At 38.6% G+C, this 22,645-nt stretch overlaps 1 protein-coding gene across 2 annotated transcripts in view; it reads right to left on the minus strand.

Annotated features, from left to right (window-relative positions):
• Positions 1–3,516: 3,516 nt before the first annotated feature.
• MSANTD3 (Myb/SANT DNA binding domain containing 3) overlaps positions 3,517–22,645 on the minus strand; it is a 42,063-nt gene continuing 22,934 nt past the window's right edge. For both annotated transcript variants that reach the window (XM_056805896.1, XM_056805895.1), the window contains exons 2-3: positions 18,471–18,920; positions 3,517–8,102 (exon numbers count right to left, since the gene is read on the minus strand). In XM_056805896.1, the coding sequence (XP_056661874.1) occupies positions 7,693–8,102; positions 18,471–18,888 (828 nt within the window). In that variant the 5' untranslated portion in view covers positions 18,889–18,920 and the 3' untranslated portion in view covers positions 3,517–7,692. The remainder of the gene's footprint in view (positions 8,103–18,470; positions 18,921–22,645) is intronic.

The following is a 22,645-nucleotide window of genomic DNA, read 5'->3' on the forward strand; positions in this document are numbered from 1 at the left end:
TGTGTTTCAAAATGGTGGGTCATTTTGCATGTATTTTATGTGATACAACTAAAAACATTATTCTGAGAAGGGATTCAGAGGCTTCACCAGACTGCCAGAGGCTGACAAAAAATGGTTAAGAACACCTTCTCTAGAAGTTTCTGTCTGTTCTCAGTTTTCCTAAATGATTTTCAGAGCCCCTTAGGTACTTTCATGAGCCCAATGTTGGAAAATCTACAGTTAGCAGCAGAAAAAGAACAGGGGATAAGGAAGAGGAAGATTTTTTTTTCTCTATTCATCTCCCAAGGGGTTTATCTTGTGCTTTGCACAAAAAGAAGGGGAAAATGAGAAAATCTATATCTGAAATTGGGACTTCTAAATGGCTACTACATCAACTCAGGTTTCTAAAGTGCTTTGCCATCTGCAAAGTACTTGACTCATGATAAAGGTAGAAACTGCAAGGACTAGCCACCTTTTGATAGAGGAGTAATCTTCAACTCGGAGATGTTCAGTGGCTTGCCAAGGCAGACAACAAGAGTTTAAACTGATCAAACCCACACTTTCAGATCCCTAGCTCATTGCTTTAAATATATATATAGGTAAATTTTGGGTATATTGGTAAATATTGGGAATATTTATGAGCCTGAAGACATTTTTTACTGGTCCAATCTGGTGTGTTAATGGAGCAATTGACCCACCCTTCTCACATAAATAACAAGAGATCCACCACCCAGAGGGAGACCCATGTGGAAATGACCAGAGAGAAGCCATCAGTCTCATAATGATAGACTGATTTGCTCTATTCCCTAGTTCTCAATTATCTGAGGAACCTATCATATATAATGGAGTGCCTTTCTTTCTTCAGTAGATATTGTCAGTCTGACTGAGGGGGATCAACCCAAGAGACAATGAGACCAGAATAAGGTAATATAACAAAGCTTTAATGGAGGAAAGAAGCAGCAAGGGAGAGTCCGTTGCCAGTAGAGGTGGCTATGGAGTCCCATCCAGGTGGAGGAATCATGATATCTTATAGTATTAGTGGGCTTCAGGGGTAATACAGCTTTGGGTCACCTCTATTGGTTGTCTCTGGGGAAGGTGAGCTACTTGGATCAAATTCATTTGATGTCCCTGAGAGAGGTGGGGAGTCCCAGTCTTGAAGTTAAAGGATGTTGTTGGCTTTTTGTTGCCTAACTGGGGTCTGTTTATTTTCTGTTGCCTAGATGGGGTCTTTAGGTTTATCAGATATGTTCTTTAAAAACTATGTATAGGAGGCAGAGTCAAGATGTGTTAGATTTAAAATGGTTGAGGTCTTAAACGGTAGTGAGTTAAAATGGTGGAAGATATAAATTGTGATAGATATAAGGGAGGGTGAGTAAATTTGACCGCAGAAAATATGTTTCACTACAGTGTCTTGGTTTTTAAATCAAATATAAGGTGGTCACCAGGGAAATATTCCCAATTATTCAAATACCCAAGTCAACTGGGTTTTATAGAGATTTTTAATTAATAATATAATGAGGAATTAGAGAAAGAGAGAAAGAGTAGGAAAGGAATAATTATGAAGGGCCTCAAGCCAATATGGCCTAGACTTGAGTCTTAAGAGAGAGAATCAGTCAGTCAGTCTTTTAACACTCACCACAAGGTCTGCCTAAACAAGGATTCTAGTGACACCAGGCCAGCTCCATCTCAGCTGACTTCACCAGAGAGAGCTCCAGCGAGACCTCCTTAGAGATTGTCCTCCAAGAGCTTCCCTTCTCCAGAGCCTCTCTCAAGAGATTCTTCCCAAGCGATCCTCATCAGAGATCCTCCAAAAGGATTTCTCCAAAAGGATATCTCCCCTCAAGAGATTCTGCTTTTTCTTATATAGGGGTTTTTCTCCCATGTTACCTCCCCTAAGTCCCTACATCTACCAATCACTGTAGACGCTTTCCAAAGGACTGCCCATCTAAATTCCTGCTAAGTTGATCAATCTTCTCAGTAAGTCTGAATCAGAAAAAATGCTGCTGTGTCGACCAATCTCCTCAGTAAGTCTGAATGAGAGAAAACACAGCTGAGTCAACTAATCTCATCAAGAGAAAACTTGCCCGACCCTTTTAGGTACCTAGCATCCCATTGTATCAATTCTAAAAACAGGCATGGCTCAAAGAACTCCCTGCCTCATCATAAGCATGGGTCCAAGTACTTTCATTGTTTAGCAAGGAGTTTTCTCCCCTAAAGCAGTCTTAAGTACGGTTGGAGTAGAGGTCCTCCCATTTCTGATCCTGGCGAGTTCTCACATCAAAATGGGGAATGTTTCTCAGTAGGGAATTTGTTCCAATTAAGAATTCCCCGATGGGGAAATTTTTAACATTCACAAGTCTGAGAGATTTCAAGATTTACAGATGGCAGCTTAGAAGCAGCAAAAGTCAGACCTCTGAAAACCCTTCCCTTCCTCACCAATTAAAAATCAAATGTTCCTAGGGGACTGAAAACCAAAGCTAACAACAGGACAAAGCTAAGGGACCCTCCTGCTGGACTCAACTTAAAAGATATGCCCCCCAAAAGCCTGAATTTGAGAACACTCGGGTTTAAGGGGAAGGAAGAAGGAAGGTACCAGGACCCCTCCCCTACCTACAGTACTGAGCCTCCAGCAGTGGCTGGAATCTCTGGGCAGGCAAGGGCACTAGTCTGGAAGGAGAACCTTGCAGGCAATGCTGTGCCAAGCTCAAAGCTATGAACACGGGAGGCAGCTGGAGGAGAACCTCAAAGAAGGCAACCCAATTGCAGCTGAGACACTCCATATTGCCCCCCCCTCGAGGTTTTGGCCTCAGGGCACATCCAGCTCTGCAAGTTCAACTCTGGTAGGCTTAATCTTATTAAGCCTTCAGAGGGCAGGGAAGCTCAAGCTCCAACACCCCCCCTCCCCCCAGACTCCTCTGAGAGCCTTGCTAAGCTCCAAGGGTGAAGGCTGTCAGAAAAAACTATATATAAATTGCATTTTTGGAAAAGGAATCCTATTTAACTATCCCCAAGGGCTCTCTATTTATAGGAAACCTATATTGAATCCTTTTGTAAAGCAAATAACTATGCTCTAATATATCTGTTTGGATAAATGGATTTGTATAAGCTTAATTTGTTTTTTTTGAGACTGGGTCTCCCCATCTCACCGGGACTGGAAGTACAGTGGTCACCCATGGGCTTCATCCCAGTACTGATCAACACAGAAGCTTTAACCGGCTACCTTTTTCTGACCTGGCCTGATTCACCCTTCCTTGGGTAGCCTGGTGCTCTTCTATTTCTGAATGCTCACCATATTACAAACTCCCAACAGCTTTAGCCCCACTGCAACCAAGTACTTCCCAAGTCAGGCAATCTCCCAGCCTCAACCTCCCCAAAATGGGCAAAAGGGAGAAGGGAGAAGGAAGGGTGTGCTATCACGCCAAGCTATGTTGAGTTTTTAAAAAGCGGGCACATCTGTAATGCTGCTATTGCAGGGGAAATGAGCACAGGGGTACTTTCAAGACCAGGAATGAATATTAGCATTACAACAATATCACATACTTTAGAATACTTTTTATTATAAAAATGTTTTACCACCATTAACTGATTAATCTTAACAACATTCGTGGGAGGTAGATAAGCATCACAACAATTTCACTAATGAAAAACCAAGGCAGAGGGAAGTTAGGTTGCATTCAAGGGCACACTTCATGGCAAAGTTAACAAGGAAATTGTCATTGAATCTTTTTGAACTGAGAGTTGGCATGAGCAACACTGCTTGAGAAAGATTAATCTTGCAGTGGCTTGTGGAATGTATTGGGAGTGGGGAGAAACTAATGGCAGTCACTATGCCCCTACAGTGGTCAAAGGAATAGGACTTAAAGCTCTAGATTGCTCATGTCAACTCTCAGCTCAGATTCAGTGACTTCCTCCTGCCTACTGAAAAAAAAAATCCAAACTCTTCAGTCTGGCATTCAAGGTGCTTCATAATCTGGCCTCCTCTACCCAGTCACTCACACTTCTCTTCTATATATCTCATCATTCCTTCTTCCCTCATCCATCAAGTTACCTGGGGTTACGCTATCTAGTCCTAACACCAGCCTTAGATTTCCATGCACACCAATAAGCACACACAAGTACCAGATTGTCCTGAAAACAGAAGCCGAGAAAACTCATCCAGTGGATGGTGTGCTTCTCTTTAGCCAAAAAACAAACAAAAAAATCCATATTGCTTTCATTTTGATCATGGGATACAGTGTGAAAATAAGCAATGGCTTTGAAATCAGAGGGCTTTGGTTCAAATCCCATCTCTGCTATTTGCTGCCTTGGGGACCTTCAGCAGATCAGATGATCTCTCCAGACCTTTTCCTTCACTTATAAAATGAGTGGAAATGATTAGATGGTCTTTAAGGTCCCTTCCAACTCTAAAGCGATCATATGACTTCCTGCCCCAGGGCATAACTATTAAGAGATGAAAGGAGCCTTAGAAGTTATCAAGTCCATCCCTCATTTTACAGATGAGAAAATTGAGGAACTGAGAATTAAGTGGTGTGCCCAATCTCACATCGCAGTAGGTGTCTAAGGCAGGATTTGAATTCAAGTCTTCTTGACTTTATCCACACTATACTACCTATTATTTAGTCCATTCCCTCACTTTATAAAAGATGAGGAAACTGAGGCCTCAACGAGGAAGGGACTTGTCCAGCATCACACTAATATCTATTGGCAAAGCTGGGTCCTGGAATCATGTCTTCTGAATTCCCACACTATTTCCATCACATGGCGCCATCTTTAATACATCTAAGCCTTGAAGAGTAGATCCACAGGGAACTAGGGAAGATGTAGAACTATGCTGACTAGAGAGGAGGCAGAGACCCAAGGAAATGGGAAAATAAGGGCCAGGCTCTTAGCAAATGAGTGATGCATCCAAAGCCCAGAAGATCTCAGGTGCCTCAGGTGTTCAGAAAGACAGTCCTTTTGCTTGGCACACACAACCCTTCTGCAGACCCATTGTTTGAGGGTATTCTTAGAGCTGATCCTCCAAACAAGACAGATCTTTGTCCACTGAAAGTGAAGTAGAACAACTTATATTTATATTTTTTAGGGTTTGCCAAACACTTTCTCCACAACAGCCCTGCGAGGTAGGTCATACAGGGATTATTATCCTCACATTACCAACAAGGAAATAGAGGCTCTTAAAAGTTAAGTGACTTTCCCAGGGTCACAGAGCTACAGAGTGTCTGAAGTGGACTCAAACCCAGCTCTCCTAACCCCAAGTCCAGCCCTCTCCCTTGAGTGTCCATATAGATTGTATTCCATTCATCATTATTCCTTAGCTCATCACATATGACCTTGGGAAATTTTGCCTTGGGAAACTAATGAACTGCATTAGAGTTTATTTACTACTACTACTACTACTACTACTACTACTACTACTACTACTACTACTACTACTACTACTACTAGCTCACATTTACTTGGTGTTTCACAGTTTACAAAGCACTCTTCCTCACAACCACCCCGTGAGGTAGATAGTGCAACCATTATTGTCTCCATTTTACAGATGAGGTGACTGAGGCTCAGAGGGAGTCATAGGATTCTAGTTTTAGAGCAAGAAGAGACCTTAAGAGGTCATTGAGTCTAAGCCCCTCATTCTATAGATGAAGAAATTGAGGCTCAGGCAGGAAGTGACTTACCCAAGGTCATACAACTAGTAAGTGATAGAACAGAAACTCAAATCTTCAATATTGAGAGTTCAATACTCTAATAACAGAATTTTTTGCTTAGAGTGTTTGCCAGCTTGCATATTCTATCTTTTTTTCCTCCAAATTGTCATTTTATGCTCAGGAATCTCTACTCAAAATTTCTATTGAATCAGTCCATGTTGGTAAGATAGGTTAGTGAAGGAAAAGCAGCCAACCAGCTCATTACTTTCTAAATGCATAATTTTATCACATACTATAAGCTAGCACCTTTGGCATGACTGGTGAATGGGCCTTTCTTTGGGTGTGACTGGAAGCCCAATTAAAAGGAAATTAATAATTTAGTATTATAGAAGTAGGTAGGAAATCCAGAGAAAAGGTAGGAGCCAGGAAGGCAGTACCTTCTTAAAATATACAAGGTGTGATTATAAAGTAATAAGATAATGGAACAGATGTGTTCAAACGAATGCCTTCCTTCCTCCTAGTCACCTTAGAGGTCATACACTTTATTCAATGATATGAACTACCATTGCTCAGAACAGTTTTAGAATTCAAACCTCTCTCTCTCTCCCCCACTTTCTGTCTCTCTTCCCCACCCCCTCTCTGTCTCCCCCCCTCCCTTTTTTTTAAACCCTTACCTTCTGTCCTGGAGTCAATACTGTGTATTGGCTCCCAGGCAGAAGAGTGGTAAGGGTTAGGCAATGGGGGTCAAGTGACTTGCCCAGGGTCACACAGCTAGGAAGTGGCTGAGGCCAGATTTGAACCTAGGACCTCCCGTCTCTAGGTCTGGCTTTCAATCCACTGAGTTACCCAGCTGCCCCCTCTCCCCCTCTCTCTCCCACTCTGTCTCCCTCTCTCCTTCTCTCTCTCTCTCTTACTCTGTCTCTCTGTCTTTCTCTCTCTGTATCTCTCTTAATAAACTCCCCATTATTCCAAAACTTATCTCATACACTATCTTATGCTTACAAAATCCTGGTTCTTTGTGGAAGACATCTAATCTTTCTATACAATACAATGCTGGTTGTTCTTGAATATCCCCTGACACACATGGCCAGGAGAATTTGGATTTCAGATCCTAGACCCATGCTTGGAAAGGTTCTGAGGCTACCTAGTGCAACTCTTTATTTTACAGCTGACAAAACAAGCCCAAGAAGGATGTGATCATACTTAAATCCTAGATCACACAGGTAGTAAATGTCAGAGGCAAGATTGAACCCAAGTGCTTTGATTCCAGAGCTAGCACTCTTTCTCCCATACTACACTGTCTTCTTGGCATATTCCTTACCCTTCGTTGCCATTTCAAGACCTCCCATCTGCCTCTATTACTCTGCAGTCCCTCAACTAAGTTTCATTCCATCAACCTCTCAAGTTTCTTGCTCAGAAGCTCTAGACCTGGCTCCTCATGACTTCTGACTATTAATATTTTTGAAATCAAATTCACCCTAAAAGAATGAAAATAGAAAAGATTTTTTTAAAAAGATGATGTTGCAACTCTGTAGCTCATTTCCTAAGAAGAGTTTCAGATGTGCTCAGAGCAATGGTAGGATTACTGGACCAAGTATTGGGCCTCCCAAAAGGATCTCTTTGAAGATAACAATCCTCATTTACATGTACAAATTCTTGAATGTTTGCAAAAATAATCCAAATGATAATAATAAATGTTCACATTATAAATACCTTGTGTTTGATTAAAAAACAACTGAAAACCAAATCCACAGAGTTCTCATATGAATCCTAATTGAAGACACATCACATTCAGAATGATCACATTTATAGCTATAATTCAGAACCCCAAATCACTCCTTTCTTCATCCTTAGAGGAGGTGGTTATATAGAAAAAGGAGTCAGAAAAGGAACAAGTAGTGTGTGTTCCCTGAGTGTTATCTCAGAAAAGTTACTACTTTCCATTTGACTCAGATATTTAATTGGTCTCATTTCAGCTCTGACAAGTTGTGGGTTCACAGATTTATCTCACACACCTCTTTTCCCCAGACACCTTAGTTAAACGTGAATTCGCACGTGAGTTCATCCCCTATGGTGAATTGGGGAAGGGCCTGTTAAATGATGCTACAGGCCACTCCTTGGTAAAAGTTTGCAGTTTTCTCTCCCAATACATCTTCTTTTTGTTGAGAACTTCCATCTTTATCCTGTGTTCCTCTTCTGCCATCTCACATTCTCTTTCGATCTGCTGGATTTTGGCCACGTGCACTTCATTCATCTGGATCAATTGCAGCTGCAAAATAGACATCTGCTGATGGTGTTCTTCTTCATGCATCTTTTTTAAAGCACTTTCCTGAGAGGCTCTGCTCCGGTAGTTTTTATTGGCTGTTATTCTGACAGCTGAACACGAAGGTTCAGGTTGAGAGGTCCCTTCACAAACTGGGAAGTGAATTAGTTCCTTCTCCTCCTCGCATAGTTCTCGATTTGAAACAGGAAAAGGTTCTGAAAAACAAGAGCAGAAAACAGAAATTCAAAGGTTGCTCTCTCATATCAACAGCCTATAAATGCAGAGGCCAAACTGGAAAAAGTAATCCCAAAATGCTTTGGGAAGGATGCAAGACAAAGGGAATGAGAAGGAACAGAGAGTATGGCAATTTCAACCCACAGAAACCATGTAAATTGGATTTGCATTGTGTCTTTGCTTCCTAATGTTAAATGCTCTTTTGCAGAAAGGAAGAAAGTATTTCCTATGTAGGATAAAACTTTATTTTTGTGAGAATAAGTAAACTCTAGAAATGGAGTTCTAGAGTAGGAACTTCCTCCACTGATACAGCTCAGCAACTTGTCTATATGACTTTCTCTAAGACACTGAAAAATTAAATATTTACCCCTGGTGACAAGGCATGTCAGAGGCAAAATTTGCTTCCAGATGTTCCTATTGGTAGGATCAGCCTTGTATCCATTACACACTTTATCTTCAATTATAAGAACAATATCCAGAACTTTATTTTTTGAAGATTTTATTTATTTCTATTTTTATTTAGTATTATTATTATTATTACCAATTACATGAAATAACAAATTTCCACATAAGTTTTCCAAAGTTAGAGGATCCAAATTGTCTCCTTCCCTCTTTCTCTCTCCCCTCCTGGAATTGGAAAGCAAGTCAATCTTATCCAGAACTTATAGATTGCAAAACACTATATAAGTGATCTCTTTATATGCTTACAGCATCCCTATAAGGTAGGTGCTATTATTTATTATCCCCAGCAGCAATGTGGCACAGTGGATGAAATAGTGCCAGACTTAGTTAGAGTCAGAAAGACTCATCTTCCTGAATTCAAAACTGACTATCAGATATGAACTGTGTGACCTGAGGCACGTCACTTAACTCTGTTTGCCTCAGTTTCCTCATAAGTAAAATGAGCTGGAGAAGGAAATGGCAAACCACTCCAGTGTCTTTTGCTTAAAAAAAAAAATGGGGCCATGAAGAGTCAACACGACTGAACAAAAATATTATTATCTGTATTTTACAGATGAATAAATTAAAGGTAAAAGAATTAAAGTGCCTCACAGAGCTAGAAAATGTCGAAGACAAGAAGACTCAACTCACATCTTCTGGAATCCCAGTCCACTGCTCTATCCACTGTGCCACCTAATGGCCAACAAAAAGCTACATTTATTCCTTTAAGCTATTAATTAAACAGCTGTTGTTGGCTACTAGATAGCCATTTTCTTAATGAAGTAATGAAACAACCTTAGTCCTAAAAATAAGTTGTTTCCAATCCCCAACTGCATTTCATTGCTATTTGTGAGCATAAAGTCCTGGTGAGAGAGGAAGGAGGTATAGGTATCATTTTTCACATTTTTCAAGTGAAATACCTAGAAATCAGGGGCAGCTGGGTAGTTCAGTGGATTGAGAATAACCTAGAGATGGGAGGTCTTGGGTCAAACCTGGTCTCAGACTTGTCCTAGATGTGTGACCCTGGGTGAGTCATTGCTTAGCTCTTACCACTCTTCTGCCTTGGAACCAATACACAGTATTGATTCTAAGACAGAAGGAAAAGGTTTTATTTAAAAAAAAGAAAAAGAAAAACATAGAAATCACATATACTCAAGGTAACAAAGGAAGTTAATAGCAGAGAGAGATCTTTCAAGCTTCTAATTCCCAGTTCATTAATCTATACTACACCTGAGACATCAGGAAATGGCATAAAAAATTCAGCTCCTTTCCTGTTATTCTTACTTCATAGTTTTTTGGTGTAAGGAGGGGGAATAATATCACCTTTGTGATATAGATGAGACAAAGGAAATAATAATGGATTAGGTAAACCTATCACCAAACAGATCAAAAAAGAGGATAGAGATCCACATACACAAAAATATTAATAGCAGTTCTTTTTGGAGTAGCAAAACACAAACACAAAGATGAAAAAAAAACTAGAAACAAAGAGGATGTCCATCAATTAGAGATATCTGAACAATTTCTGGCATATAACTGTAGTGGAATATTATTATTAAGCAATGAAAAAATGGCAAAAGGGATGGTTTCAGAGAAACCTGGGAAGGCTTACATAAACTGATGCAGAGTGAAGTGACCAAAAACAAGAGAATCTATATATAATAACAACATTGTAACAACATTTTTTAAAGACCTAAGAATTTGATCAATATGATAATCAGTCATGATTCCAGAGTCACTAATGATGGAACATACTGCCTACCTCTTGCCAGAAAAGTGATGGATTCATTATATGAGCGATATATTTTTGGACATGGCAAATGTGTGAATTTATTTTTCTTTATTTGTTTCAAAGATTGTATTTTTATTTTATTTCTTAGAGAGGGAGGGAGGATTATAGGAAAGAAGTTAGCTACCAATAGTTTTGATTAAACAAAAGAGAGAAAAGAAAAGAAAGAAAATTCAATGAAACATTTTTAAAATTGCTCACAAGAAAACAACAACAAAAGAACTTCAAAAAGAAATAGAGAGAAGTATGCCCAAAGGGCGACAAAAGAATATCTACCCTTTGACCCAGCGATAGCACTGCTGGGTCTGTACCCCAAAGAGATAATGGACACAAAGACTTGTACAAAAATATTCATAGCTGCGCTCTTTGTGGTGGCCAAAAATTGGAAAATGAGGGGATGCCCATCAATTGGGGAATGGCTGAACAAACTGTGGTATATGTTGGTGATGGAATACTATTGTGCTAAAAGGAATAACAAAGTGGAGGAGTTCCATGTGAACTGGAACAACCTCCAGGAAGTGATGCAGAGCGAAAGGAGCAGAACCAGGAGAACATTGTATACAGAGACTAATACACTGTGGTATAATCGAACGTAATGGACTTCTCCATTGGAGGTGGTGTAATGTCCCTGAACAACTTGCAGGGATCCAGGAGAAAAAAACACCATTCATAAGCAAAGGATAAACTATGGGAGTGGAAACACCGAGAAAAAGCAACTGCCTGAATACAGAGGTTGAGGGGACATGACAGAGGATAGACTCTAAATGAACACTCTAGTGCAAATACTATCAACAAAGCAATGGGTTCAAATCAAGAAAACATCTAATGCCCAGTGGACTTACGCGTCGGCTATGGGGGGTGGGGGGGGAGGAAAAGAAAATGATCTATGTCTTTAACGAATAATGCTTGGAAATGATCAAATTAAATATATTTAAAAAAAAAAAGAAATAGAGAGAAGCAGGACAGCTTTGAAAATAACATGCTAAATTAATTACATACTTTTTTAAAAAGCAGGTTATACATAATAGTCATACTCTTTTTCAGTTCTGTTTTGTACCCGGAAATCTTCTTCTTGGCGGTTAGGAGGTGTCAAGTACAAAATAAGAAACAAATTCTGACCAAGCACTTTATTTTTATTTTTTAAATCCTTCTCTTTCATTTTAGAACCTATCCTGTGTATTGGTTCCAAGGCATAAGAGTGATAAGGGCTAGGCAGTGGGAGTTAAGTAACTTGGACATGGTCACATAGCTAGAAAGTATCTGAGGCCAGATTTAAACCCCAAACCTCCCTGGCTATCAATCTACTAAGCCACCTAGCTGCCCTTGACCAAGCAATTTAAAAAAACAAAGGAAAATATCAAAGGAAAACTTTTCCAAGTCCATCATAGTAAAGGCACTGAGAAAAGTGAGAATTTACCTATTTGGCAAACAGAAAACTAGGGATTATCTTATAGGAGAGGAACTGGGGGTCCTGTAGACCATCTCTATCCAGTCACTGCCCTGAGCTCTTTGCTCAACTCTAGATACTGTCTTGGGAAGGAGAAAGAGGTCACAGGAAAGTCCAGTCCCTCCATACTCTTCTCAAACACAAGAACTCTGCAAATCTTAAAGCGCCACATAAATTCTATTATTATCCAATGTGGTTTTTATTCCCACACCAGAAAATGGCAATGCACCCACTCACCTGCACAGAAAAGCTAGCCTTAGGAACTTAGATTCAATAATCCCATAAGAAATCTTATAAGCATTAAGAATTATTTGAAGCAGCAAGATGGCTTAGTAGACTGACCGTCAGGTCTAGAGATGGGAGCTCTTCAGTTCAAATCTGGCCTCAGATACTTCCTAGTTGCATGACCCTGGGTATATCACAACCCCCAGTGCTTAGCCCTTATTGCTCTTCTGCCTTGGAACCAATACACAGTATTGGTATAAACAGACAAATAAACAAAAGAGTTATTCACTGGGTTTAAAGTAGGCATGACAAAAAGAAAATTTATCAATGTATCAGATTAAGTATAAAACAAAGAAAAACTCCTATAATTAACTTAGCAGATAAGTGGTTAGATTTTATCCACCAACTTTCAAAACATGTTCTTTATTATAGATCTTAAATAGAAAGGAATAATGTTTTGATTAATGTAGTAAAGAGTTCATATTTAAAACCAAGAACTGAAATCATACTAGCTAGAAAAATTCCCCCCTTAAAAATACAAACAAGGTCCCCTGTAACTAATATAGTAAAGAAATGTTGGTTGCCATTTTCAGAAATGAAAAAGAAATATCATAAATGTAGTAAATAAGAAATATAAACTTCATATCATACAGACAACATTGATGAAAATTGAGAAAATCCAAGGGAATAATTTAAGATAACAAGTTCAAAATGCCTTCAGCATTCTGTGTAATTATAATGATCAAGCTTGGCCCTAAGAAGAGATGAGAAATTGCACCTTCTTCCCTTCTTTGCAGAATATCAGGGACTGTTGGTGTGGAACCTCGCACATATTGTCAGATTTAGTTGAAGTGCTAGACCAGCCTTGTTGAACTGCTTTTTGCTTTATTCTTTGTTAGAAAGAATGGTGGGAGCTGGGGGATGGGATAGTTTTGAAAAGGAAGGTAGTGTAAAGACAAAAGATATCCATGAAGAATATTTTAATGGAGTGGCAAGATTGTGATTTGTAATTAAAAATCAGTTGTAGGGGACAGCTGGGTATCTCAGTGGATTGAGAGTCAGGCCTAGAGAAGGGAGGTCCTAGGTTCAAATCTGGCCTCAGACACTTCCCAACTATGTGACCCTGGGCAAGTCACTTAACCTAGCCCTTAACACAGTATTGACTCCAAGATGGAAGGTAAGGGTTTTTATAAAATAAAAATAATTAATTGTATTCCAATATAATAACAAGACAGATAGAAAATAAAATGAAAAAAATTGAGTGATAGAAAGCATTTAATACTTAGCTATTAGACCCAGTAATAAGTAAATAAAAATATTAAATTCCAGTGGAAGCAATAAAAGAAAGTATTATTAAATGAGGGAAATGCTTTATTATGCCTTGGAAGACTATATCAATTTTAGTCCCTGTGGGAAAATTTTTTTTAAACCCTTACCTTCTGTCTTGGAATCAATACTGTGTATTGGTTCCAAGGTAGAAGAGTGGTAAGGGCTAGGTAATGGGGGTCAAATGACTTGCTCAGGGTCACATAGCTAAGAAGTGTCAGCGGCTAGATTTTAACCTAGGACCTCCCATCTCTTGGCCTGGCTCTCAATCCACAGAGCCATTCAGCTGTTCCCGCCCCTCCCCCCCATGGGAAATTCTAAAGAATATGAAAATTTCATAGTAAAAGTTATTTGGGAATAAGAATACCAAAGAATTTGAAAAGGAACTAATTGTATCCTTGGTCCATCAGACTTTCTTAATCTTAAGAATTGCTTAAAATTCTTCAGTGGTTTCCCATCACCTCTAAGTTAAAAAAATAAATTCATCAGCCTCGAGCTCAAGACTGTCTCTGACACATCTCCAGCTTTATTTCAAAGTTTTTCTCTTACTCTTCTCACTCTCGTCTTCTGTGATCTCGATTCAATCGGCCAATTTATTGATATCTCTCAACTTTGTTCTAGAGTCTGACAAGTATGCTATCTATGTTAACATTCATGTTGGCAGCTAAGTGGCATGTTGGATAGAATGCTGGACTTGGGGAACATATATGACAAAAAATACTAATGATCTGCTGGTTCTGTTTTAACTGTTTGTTATAAGAGATATCTCAAGGTTAGAGTTGGAGGTAGAGTGGAAGAACATATTGGGAAATTAGTTTAATATAACAAAGTCCCAAAAGGCATCAATTTTTTAAAAATGCCAATAAAAGTTTATTGTCCAGATACATAAAGTTATATGTCTGATACTGCCAATTCCATTTACTAAGGAGTCAAAAAAGATCCTCTTCTTAGCAGAAAGGTAATGGGCAAGAGGTACTAAATGAGACGTACAAATTAAGAGATAACAAATGTGTGGAGTTGGTTTGTGTGACTGCATTTATCTGCTGCAAAGGGCTTTTATTTTGATTGGGGAGGAATTGGAGACTATAGCAAATTAGTGATAGAGATACTATAAAAAGGTAGGAAAGAAAAAAACCATTATGAAATCTAATAAGAGTAAGATATTGCTGATCATCATGGACATCAGTTAAATCTCAGCTCTCACCATACATAGTGCTTTACAAACAACAGATGTATAATCAATATTTGTTGGACTGATCCCATGGGAAAATGTGTCCCAGGTTTAAATAATTGATTTTAAAAAAACTTTCATTTAAAAAAATAGTACCTAAGATGAGGGTTTCCAAATTGATATGGAAATATTTTTCTGACATTTTCCTAAAGATGAAGGTATCTCTGCATAGCCATTTCTTTTTGTTCGTTACTTATCTACAAATAGTTCAATGATTATCAGCCCTTTGAATTGTGATACCAAGCCATCATTTCTTTTTATTTTGCAATAATCCTTCATTTTCCTTAAATGAATTCTTTGTGACATATTGTCAAACAGTTCATAATTCATGGAGTCAGGAAGCCTTGTGTTCTGCTGGGAGCTGTCAGGCCATGATGTCTTGACAAGATCACTCATGAACACCAAGAGGTCACAAAGGGGGGAAGCTGGGTAGCTCAGTGGATTGAGAGTCAGGCCTAGAGATGGGAGGTCCTAGGTTCAAATCTGACCTCAGACACTTCCCAGTTGTGTGACCATGGGCAAGGCACTTGACCCCCATTGCCTAGCCCTTACCACTCTTCTGCCTTGGAGCCAATACACAGTATTGACTCCAGGACAGAAGGTAAGGGTTTATAAAAAAAAAAAAGAGGTCACAAAGTGGCTCTTTGACAGGAATGGACTTGTGCCGTGGACAAGGTCCAGGTCACTTGCGACTCCAGGAGTTCCTGACGGGTGGTGAACAATCAGTCAAGAAAATAACATACAGAAGACAGCTGTATCTATACAGCCATGGGACTGCTTTGCATCTGATAGCTGCTCCGCCATCCCCAGGTCTGGTGTTTATTTTTATACCCATTTCCTTGGCACACAGATACATTACCCAACACACATGTCCAAAGAGAGATAATGGGAAAAGTGATACATTAACTTTTAACAAATCACTTAATATTCTATATTCTTGTATTGTGATTATAGAGAGCATAAAGATTCCACACAAGATAAATTATTTCATCACAGGTGGCTTAATTTTCTCATTACCTGGTGAAGAGTTTTGAGGTTACAAACAATCAAGGAAAATTACTTATTGCTTTTAATAAAATGGAATAATTAATCAGAAGTTCTTAAAAGACAATTCAACAATCATATCATTGAGGCTGAAAGACACTGGGAACACAAATTCAGATTTAGACTGATTATTTTTCGGGGTTTACTAGGGAGTTTCTGAGTTACTGGTTTGTGAATTTGAGTCACTGAGGCATATTGAAGCTTAATGTACCTGTATGTTTTGTATGGGCCTTTATTATTGATTTGTGTGTTGGCTTCATGAGAATAGGTTTCTGTGAGTGGGAAGTTTGGGGCTTGGCCTGTAGCTGTGGTTTCACTGGGGATTATGTACCTAAGTAAAAGTTAACCCATGATAGTCTTTTTGGATAGGGTTAGAGGGTCTGATCTTTTGGTGATGTTTTAGAGAATTCAGGTATAGGTATTTTGCTCTTGCATTATTCCTTTTGAGACTAGGGGGAGTAATAATCATGTCAATGCCATAGGTAAGGGGCATTGATGAGAGATATCATGCAAGGGGAACTGAATGGGTAATCACATCTTGCCAAGGGCCACTCTGTGGCCTCCTTAGCTACCAAATGTGACTCTGTCAAGGCGTCATGGCCTGATGGCTCCCAGCCGACTTGGCCACTCAGCCCCCTCTTCATGACTTCTCTCATCAACATCCCTTATTAATGAAATTGACATGATTGTTGTCCTCTCCCTAGTCTCAGAAAAAGTAATATAAGAGCAAAATGCTTGCACACTATTTTCCCAAAATATCACCAAAACATTAGACTCACAAAACCAAACCCAAAAGACTATTATGGGTTAACTTTTGCTGTACCCACAAGCCAAACCCAGAATATCCCCTACTCCCCCTGTACAGAAACTCATTCTCCTAAAGCCAGTACATAAATTATTCATCAGTAAAGACTTGTACAGGTACACCAAGCTCCATCATGCCTCAGTGACTTGATTCTACCAACCAAAACTCCCCTTGAGAAACTCCCTAATTATCTCTGAAAAATGATCAGCCTAATATTAAATCTGAATTGTGTTCTCAGTACCCCTCTGATCTCTCAACCTCACTACTATGATTGTTAATTGTCTTTAGAAGCTGATTATCTATTTTTTATTAAAGGTAATAAGTGATTTTCTTTGATTGTCTGTAAGCTCAAAGCTCCTCACAGGTTAATGAGAAAATCAAGCCATCTGTGAAAAAATCATTTATGTTGTGTAGAACTTTTCTGTTTCCTATCAAAACCAATAGTTATCATACAAATGTACAGAATGATCTCAGAATGCTAATCAAACAATTTGTTAAACGTTAATGTATCACTTATCCAATTGTCTTTACTCGAACATCGAACATGTATGTTGAATAATGTATCTGTGTGCCAAGAAAATGGGTATAAAAATAAGGGCTAAACCTGGGCTGGCAAAGCAGTCACTTCATGCAGAATCTGCCCCAGGCAAAAACATATACACAGAGCTGCCTTCTGTCTCTCATTTCACCTATCTGCTCCACCTATCAATGACCCCCTGGAGCCACAAGTGGGACTGGACCCTGGCCCATGGCAGTGTTCAAATCCAGGCTCAGACATTTACAATCTATGTGATCTCTGAGCAAGTCACCTAAAATCTATCTGCCAAAGTTTCCACATCTGTAAAATGGGGATAATAATAGCATCTATTTTATAGTATTGTTGTGAGAATTAATTGAGACAAGATTGGTAAAGCATTTTTTTTTCTTAAATCCTTACCTTCCATCTTAGAATTAATACTATGTATTGTTTCCAAGGCAGAAGAGTGGTAAGGGTTAGGCAATGGGGGTGAAGAGACTTGCCCAGGGTCATACAGCTAGGAAGTGTCTTGAGTTTCAGTTTTGAACCCAGGACCTCCTGTCTCTAGACCTGGCTTTCAATCCCTGAGCCACCTAGCTGCCTTCTCATAAGGCATTTTAAAACTCTTAAAGTACTATGCAAAAGCTAGCCATGATTATTTCTTTATAATTTTTTAAATTAATTTTCTTCTGTGAATTTTTGAGTTCCCTAAGGAATTGTTAAAGATTGGGAATCAGTGGGATATTTTGCAATAAACTTTTAGAAATGCTCATTTTGCACTATTTAATAATAAGCATTCATACACATCTTCCTTGAAGAATGCCCATTTCCATCCCCAGAACATATTCTGATCTATCATATTAAATGATGTGATCAACAGAAGTCTTCAGGTAATTAAAAATTCTTCCATTTTTGGAAGTGTCTATAGACCCTCCAAGATGTCATAAGGATGAGGTAGATAGGTAGCTCAGTGAACAGACCACCATCTTTTAGGGAACACTCGATTTCCCTTCATTTGCTGGAAAAGGAAATGGTAAACCACTCCAGCATCTTTGCCAAGAAAATCCCAAGCAAGTATGGTCTACAGGATCACAAAAAGTCAGATGTGATCGAATGACTAAACAATAACCTCAAGCTTTAAGGGGCAGTGGACAGAGTACCAGACCTGGTGACCAGAGGATCGGTTCATAACTGGCCTCAGATAATTCCTAGCTATGTGACGCTCAGCAGGTCATTTAACCTTGATCGCTTTTCTGTCTTAGAATGGATACTAAGGCAAAAGGTAAGCATTAAAAAAAAAAAGATGCCATAAGGATAAAGTGTTGCAAACATATAATTCAATACCTTATTCTAGCATCTGATTCTTTTACTCTTTACAACTCCATGGTCGCCAACTTTCAGTGGGGAACATCAAGAACTAATGTCAAAGTTTATGTAAAAATTTGGAACATTACACACACACACACACACAATGCAGATGGCATCCCAATGAACAAAAGCAAGCAGGTACAGGAACATTTATACCTTGGTTGGCCGTGTCAGGGTGGTATTCTGACTCTTCTTCTGGAGGACTCTGTAAAAAGTAAATTTGCTCAGGTAGCATGCTGGCAATCTTCTCTTTTCCTATTACCTGTGTGCTCAGAAGTGGACTAACGCTCCGTTTTACCTTCTCTCTCCTTTCATGTGCCATTATCTTTTTGGTCCGTGCCTTGATGTTTTCCCAACACTTCTTCAATTGTTTGAAATCTCGTAGTGATACACTCGGTTGAGAATTGTATTCGTGGGCCAAGGCTTGCCAGGTCCGCTGCTTAAGTGCAATTGTCCTGGCATCACTTTTCTTACATTCAAGCACATATTTATACTTTTCCACTAATGCAAGCAAGATACTCTTTTCCAATTCAGAAAAGTATTTGGCAGGTTTTATAATTTCGTTGTTTTGCATTTTCTACTCTTTTTCTCCAGGCAGTAAGAATCCTGTAAAAAGGAAGTTTTAAATAATAATTATGTGTTCAATCAAATCGTCAACAAATTATTTTAGTCTAATCACAAGCAAAGCCCATATTTATTTCATTTTAAAAAATAAATTTATCTTATTAAATATTTCCCAATTACATGTAAAAATTTTTTTAACAATCTTTAAAAATTTTTTTAAATTCCAAACTTCTCCTTCCCCTATCCTTGAGAAAGCAAGCAATTTGGTATTGATTATAGATATGAAGTCATGCAAAACATATTTCTATATTAGTCACATTGCAAAAGAAAACACAAACAAAATAAAACAATAAAAATAAAGATTTTTTTAAAAGTATGCTTCACAATCTACATTCAGAGCTGATCTGTTCTCTCTGAAGGTAGATGACATTTTTCACTGTGGGTCATTTGAAATTGTCTTGGGTTATTGTCTTGAACAGAGGAGCTAAGCTTTTCACAGCTGATCATCCTTACAATATTATTGTAAAGCCATAAATTCAAATGTTCTCTTCTCTGCTAAAGCTTTTATTACATTTTATAAGAAAATGTATAATATATTTAAATATATCTGTGTTCAAATATATCTTTTAAATTAATAATAATAATAACTTGACATATGGGGTTTTTACAAAAAATTTTATACATAACTCATTTTGCACCTGTTTCTTTTCATACATATAACAACCCTACAAATTTATGCAGAGTGACTTGCTAATAAGTGTCAAGAGGAGAAATCTGCATCCAGGTCTTATTGATTCCAAGTTCAGAAATCTATTATATAAGATTATCTTGCATTAGTCTTTGATGAAAAAAATTTCTCACATTATAGCAAATAAAGTCCAAGAAGATTCTCTATAATCTCAATAGAGCTCAACTTTTTTTTTTAAGAGAGATATCTTTGGGTTATGACTTTAGAATCAGAACATCTGGCTTTAGATTCTAGCTTTTTCACTAGCAGTCTAGTCAGAGGGCTCCCATGTCCTGAGGTATTGTGGAGTGGGGAGTTCCAAAGCTGCTCCAATATGGAAGGATGCTGAGTGTTCTGATGACGAGATTTCCTAAGGACATGATGGAGTCAAGGAAAATCAATGGAGAATCAATGGAATAGATTTGGGGTAAATGACCTCAGTAAGACAGTGTATGATAAACCCAAAGATCTCAGCTTTTGGAACAAGAACCCACAACTTGACAAAAACTGCTGAGAAAATGGGAAAACTGTATGGGAGAAATTAGGTTAAGATCAACATCTTACACTCTATACCAAGATAAATTCAAAATGATTAAATGATCAAATATAGAGTGAAATCATTTAATAAATTAGGTGAATATAGAATAGTATAGCTGTCAGATTTGTGGGAAAGGAAGGAATTTAAGTCCAAGCAAGAGAGAGAACATTACAAAGTGTAAAATGAATGACTATGCTTATATCAAATTTAAAGGTTTTAAACAAAACAAAACAAAACAAAACAAAAAAACAATGCAACCAAAATTAGAATGAAAGCAGGAGGTAGCTGGGTAGCTCAGTGGATTGAGAGCCAGGACTAGAGACAGAAGGTCCTAGGTTCAAATTTGGCCTCAGACACTTCCCAGCTGGGTGATCCTGGGCAAGTCACTTAACCCCTATTGCCTAGCCCTTACCACTCTTCTGTCCTGGAACCAATACAAAGTATTGACTCTATGATAGAAGGTAAGGGTTTAAAAAAAAAGGAAAGCAACAAACTGGGAAAACATTTTTATAACCAGAAAACCTAACTTCATTGGAAACACAGCCCATATTATCCTAGGATGTCTCCTCCCTTTCTTGGCTAAACCCTTTTGAGAAAGCTGCCTACATTCCCTGCTTCTAATTCCCCTCCTCATACTCTCTTCTAAACCTTCTGCAGTCTAGTTGCAGACTTCATCATTCAGAGACAATTGCTCTTCCCAAGATCCCAGGGATCTCTTCCTCACTAAGTCTGATGCCTTTCCTCAGTTCTCATCTTTGAGCCATGGGCAGCATTCTGGAACTATGCATCAGCCATTGCTCCTGGATTCCCTCTTCTTTCTAGGGGTTCCTGCCACTGCTCTCTCCTGGTCTTTTCTTGCTGTCTCTAGGACTCTTTCTTGGTCTTCTTTGATGGATTTCATCCTAGTCATGCAACCAACCACGGGTATCGCACAACACTCGGGCCAGGGCCCCTTTCTCTTTTTTGCTCTATATGATATCACTTGGTGAAATAAGTCATCAGCTCCAGTGAGTTCAATGATAATCTATGCAGACGTTTCCTACATCCACACAAAAGGCCCTTCTCTCTCTTCTACTGAGTTATAGTTCCATATAACAAATTCTTTTTAATGTTTTGAATGACAATGTAGAATCGCTTTGGGAGAGGGGGAGGAAGAGAGGAGAGGAGGGAGAGAACATGAATCATGTAACCATAGAAAAAATATTTTTTTAAAATAAAATTATATTTAATGTTTCAAATGAATGTCCCAGTGGGCACCTCAAAATAACCATGTCCAAAACAAACTAGAGGGCTTGGCGGATAGAAAGTCAGGCCTGGAGATGAGAGGTCCTCGGTTCAAATCTGGCATTGGATATTTCTAAGCTGTATGACCCTGAGCCAGTCACTTAACCCTCATTGCTCTTCTGCCTTGGAATCAATACTTAGTATTGATTCTAAGACAAAAGGTAAGGATTAAAATAAACTTTAAAAATTTTTTAAAGGATGTCTAAAACAACTCATTTTTTCCATAGCCCTTTCCCCCTTACAAACGTTTCTGGTACTGCAGGGAGAACCACTAGCCTCCCAAGTCACTGTCTCCCTCTCATTCACTTACTCCACATATTGAATTCTTTGCCAAATCTTTTTTATTTCTATTTCCACAGCATTCCTTTTATACTTCCTCTTCCCTGCCCCCATTCAGCTACAACACGAGCTCAGGACCTCATCACCTCACATCCAAAGAGGCCTTTTCACGTCTGGAAGGCAATCCCTTGCCATATCCATCTCGAAGCTTTCTTCAAGTCCTAGATAAAACTGTACCTTGTACAAGAAGCCTTTCTGGATCCCCACCTTAGACTCCTAGTTTATCCTGTGACTAGCTTATTGGTACGGGATTGGTTTTGCATTGTCTTCCCTATTAGATAGTGAGCAACTTGAGATCAGGGACTGTCTTTTGCCTTATTTTGTATCTCCAACATAACACAATAAATGCCATTTCATTTATTCATTCCATTTTCAGTGAAAGGAGTACATATTAGATAAAATAATAGGGCCCAGAAGTCCTGAAATATAGTAACAATACAGGGTAACAATACAGGGTGAAGAAGAACTTAATCAACTCCACATTTTAAAACATTATAAAGCAATAACTATTAAACCTACTTGATTTAGAGGGCAGATGGATGGCTCAATGAATTGAGAGCCAAGCCCAGAGATGGGAAGTCCTGGATTCAAATCTGGCCTCAGATACTTTCTAGCTGTGTGACCCTGGCCAAGTCACTTAACCGACATTGCCTAGCCCTTACCACCACTCTTCTGCCTTGGAACCAATACACAGCATTGATTCTAAGATGGAAGGTAAGGATTAAAAAAAAAATTCAAACTACTTGATTTAAAAAAATAGACCAGTGGAACAGAATAGGAATCCCATAAAGGGATCTAAATAGATTAATTGGGAAATTGGCTAAAAGGCAAAGTACCTATTTATTCAAAGGTGTTTATTTTACTGCTATTTATAGAACC

This window comes from Monodelphis domestica, chromosome 7 (assembly GCF_027887165.1).
Source record: "Monodelphis domestica isolate mMonDom1 chromosome 7, mMonDom1.pri, whole genome shotgun sequence".
Classification (NCBI taxonomy): domain Eukaryota; kingdom Metazoa; phylum Chordata; class Mammalia; order Didelphimorphia; family Didelphidae; genus Monodelphis; species Monodelphis domestica.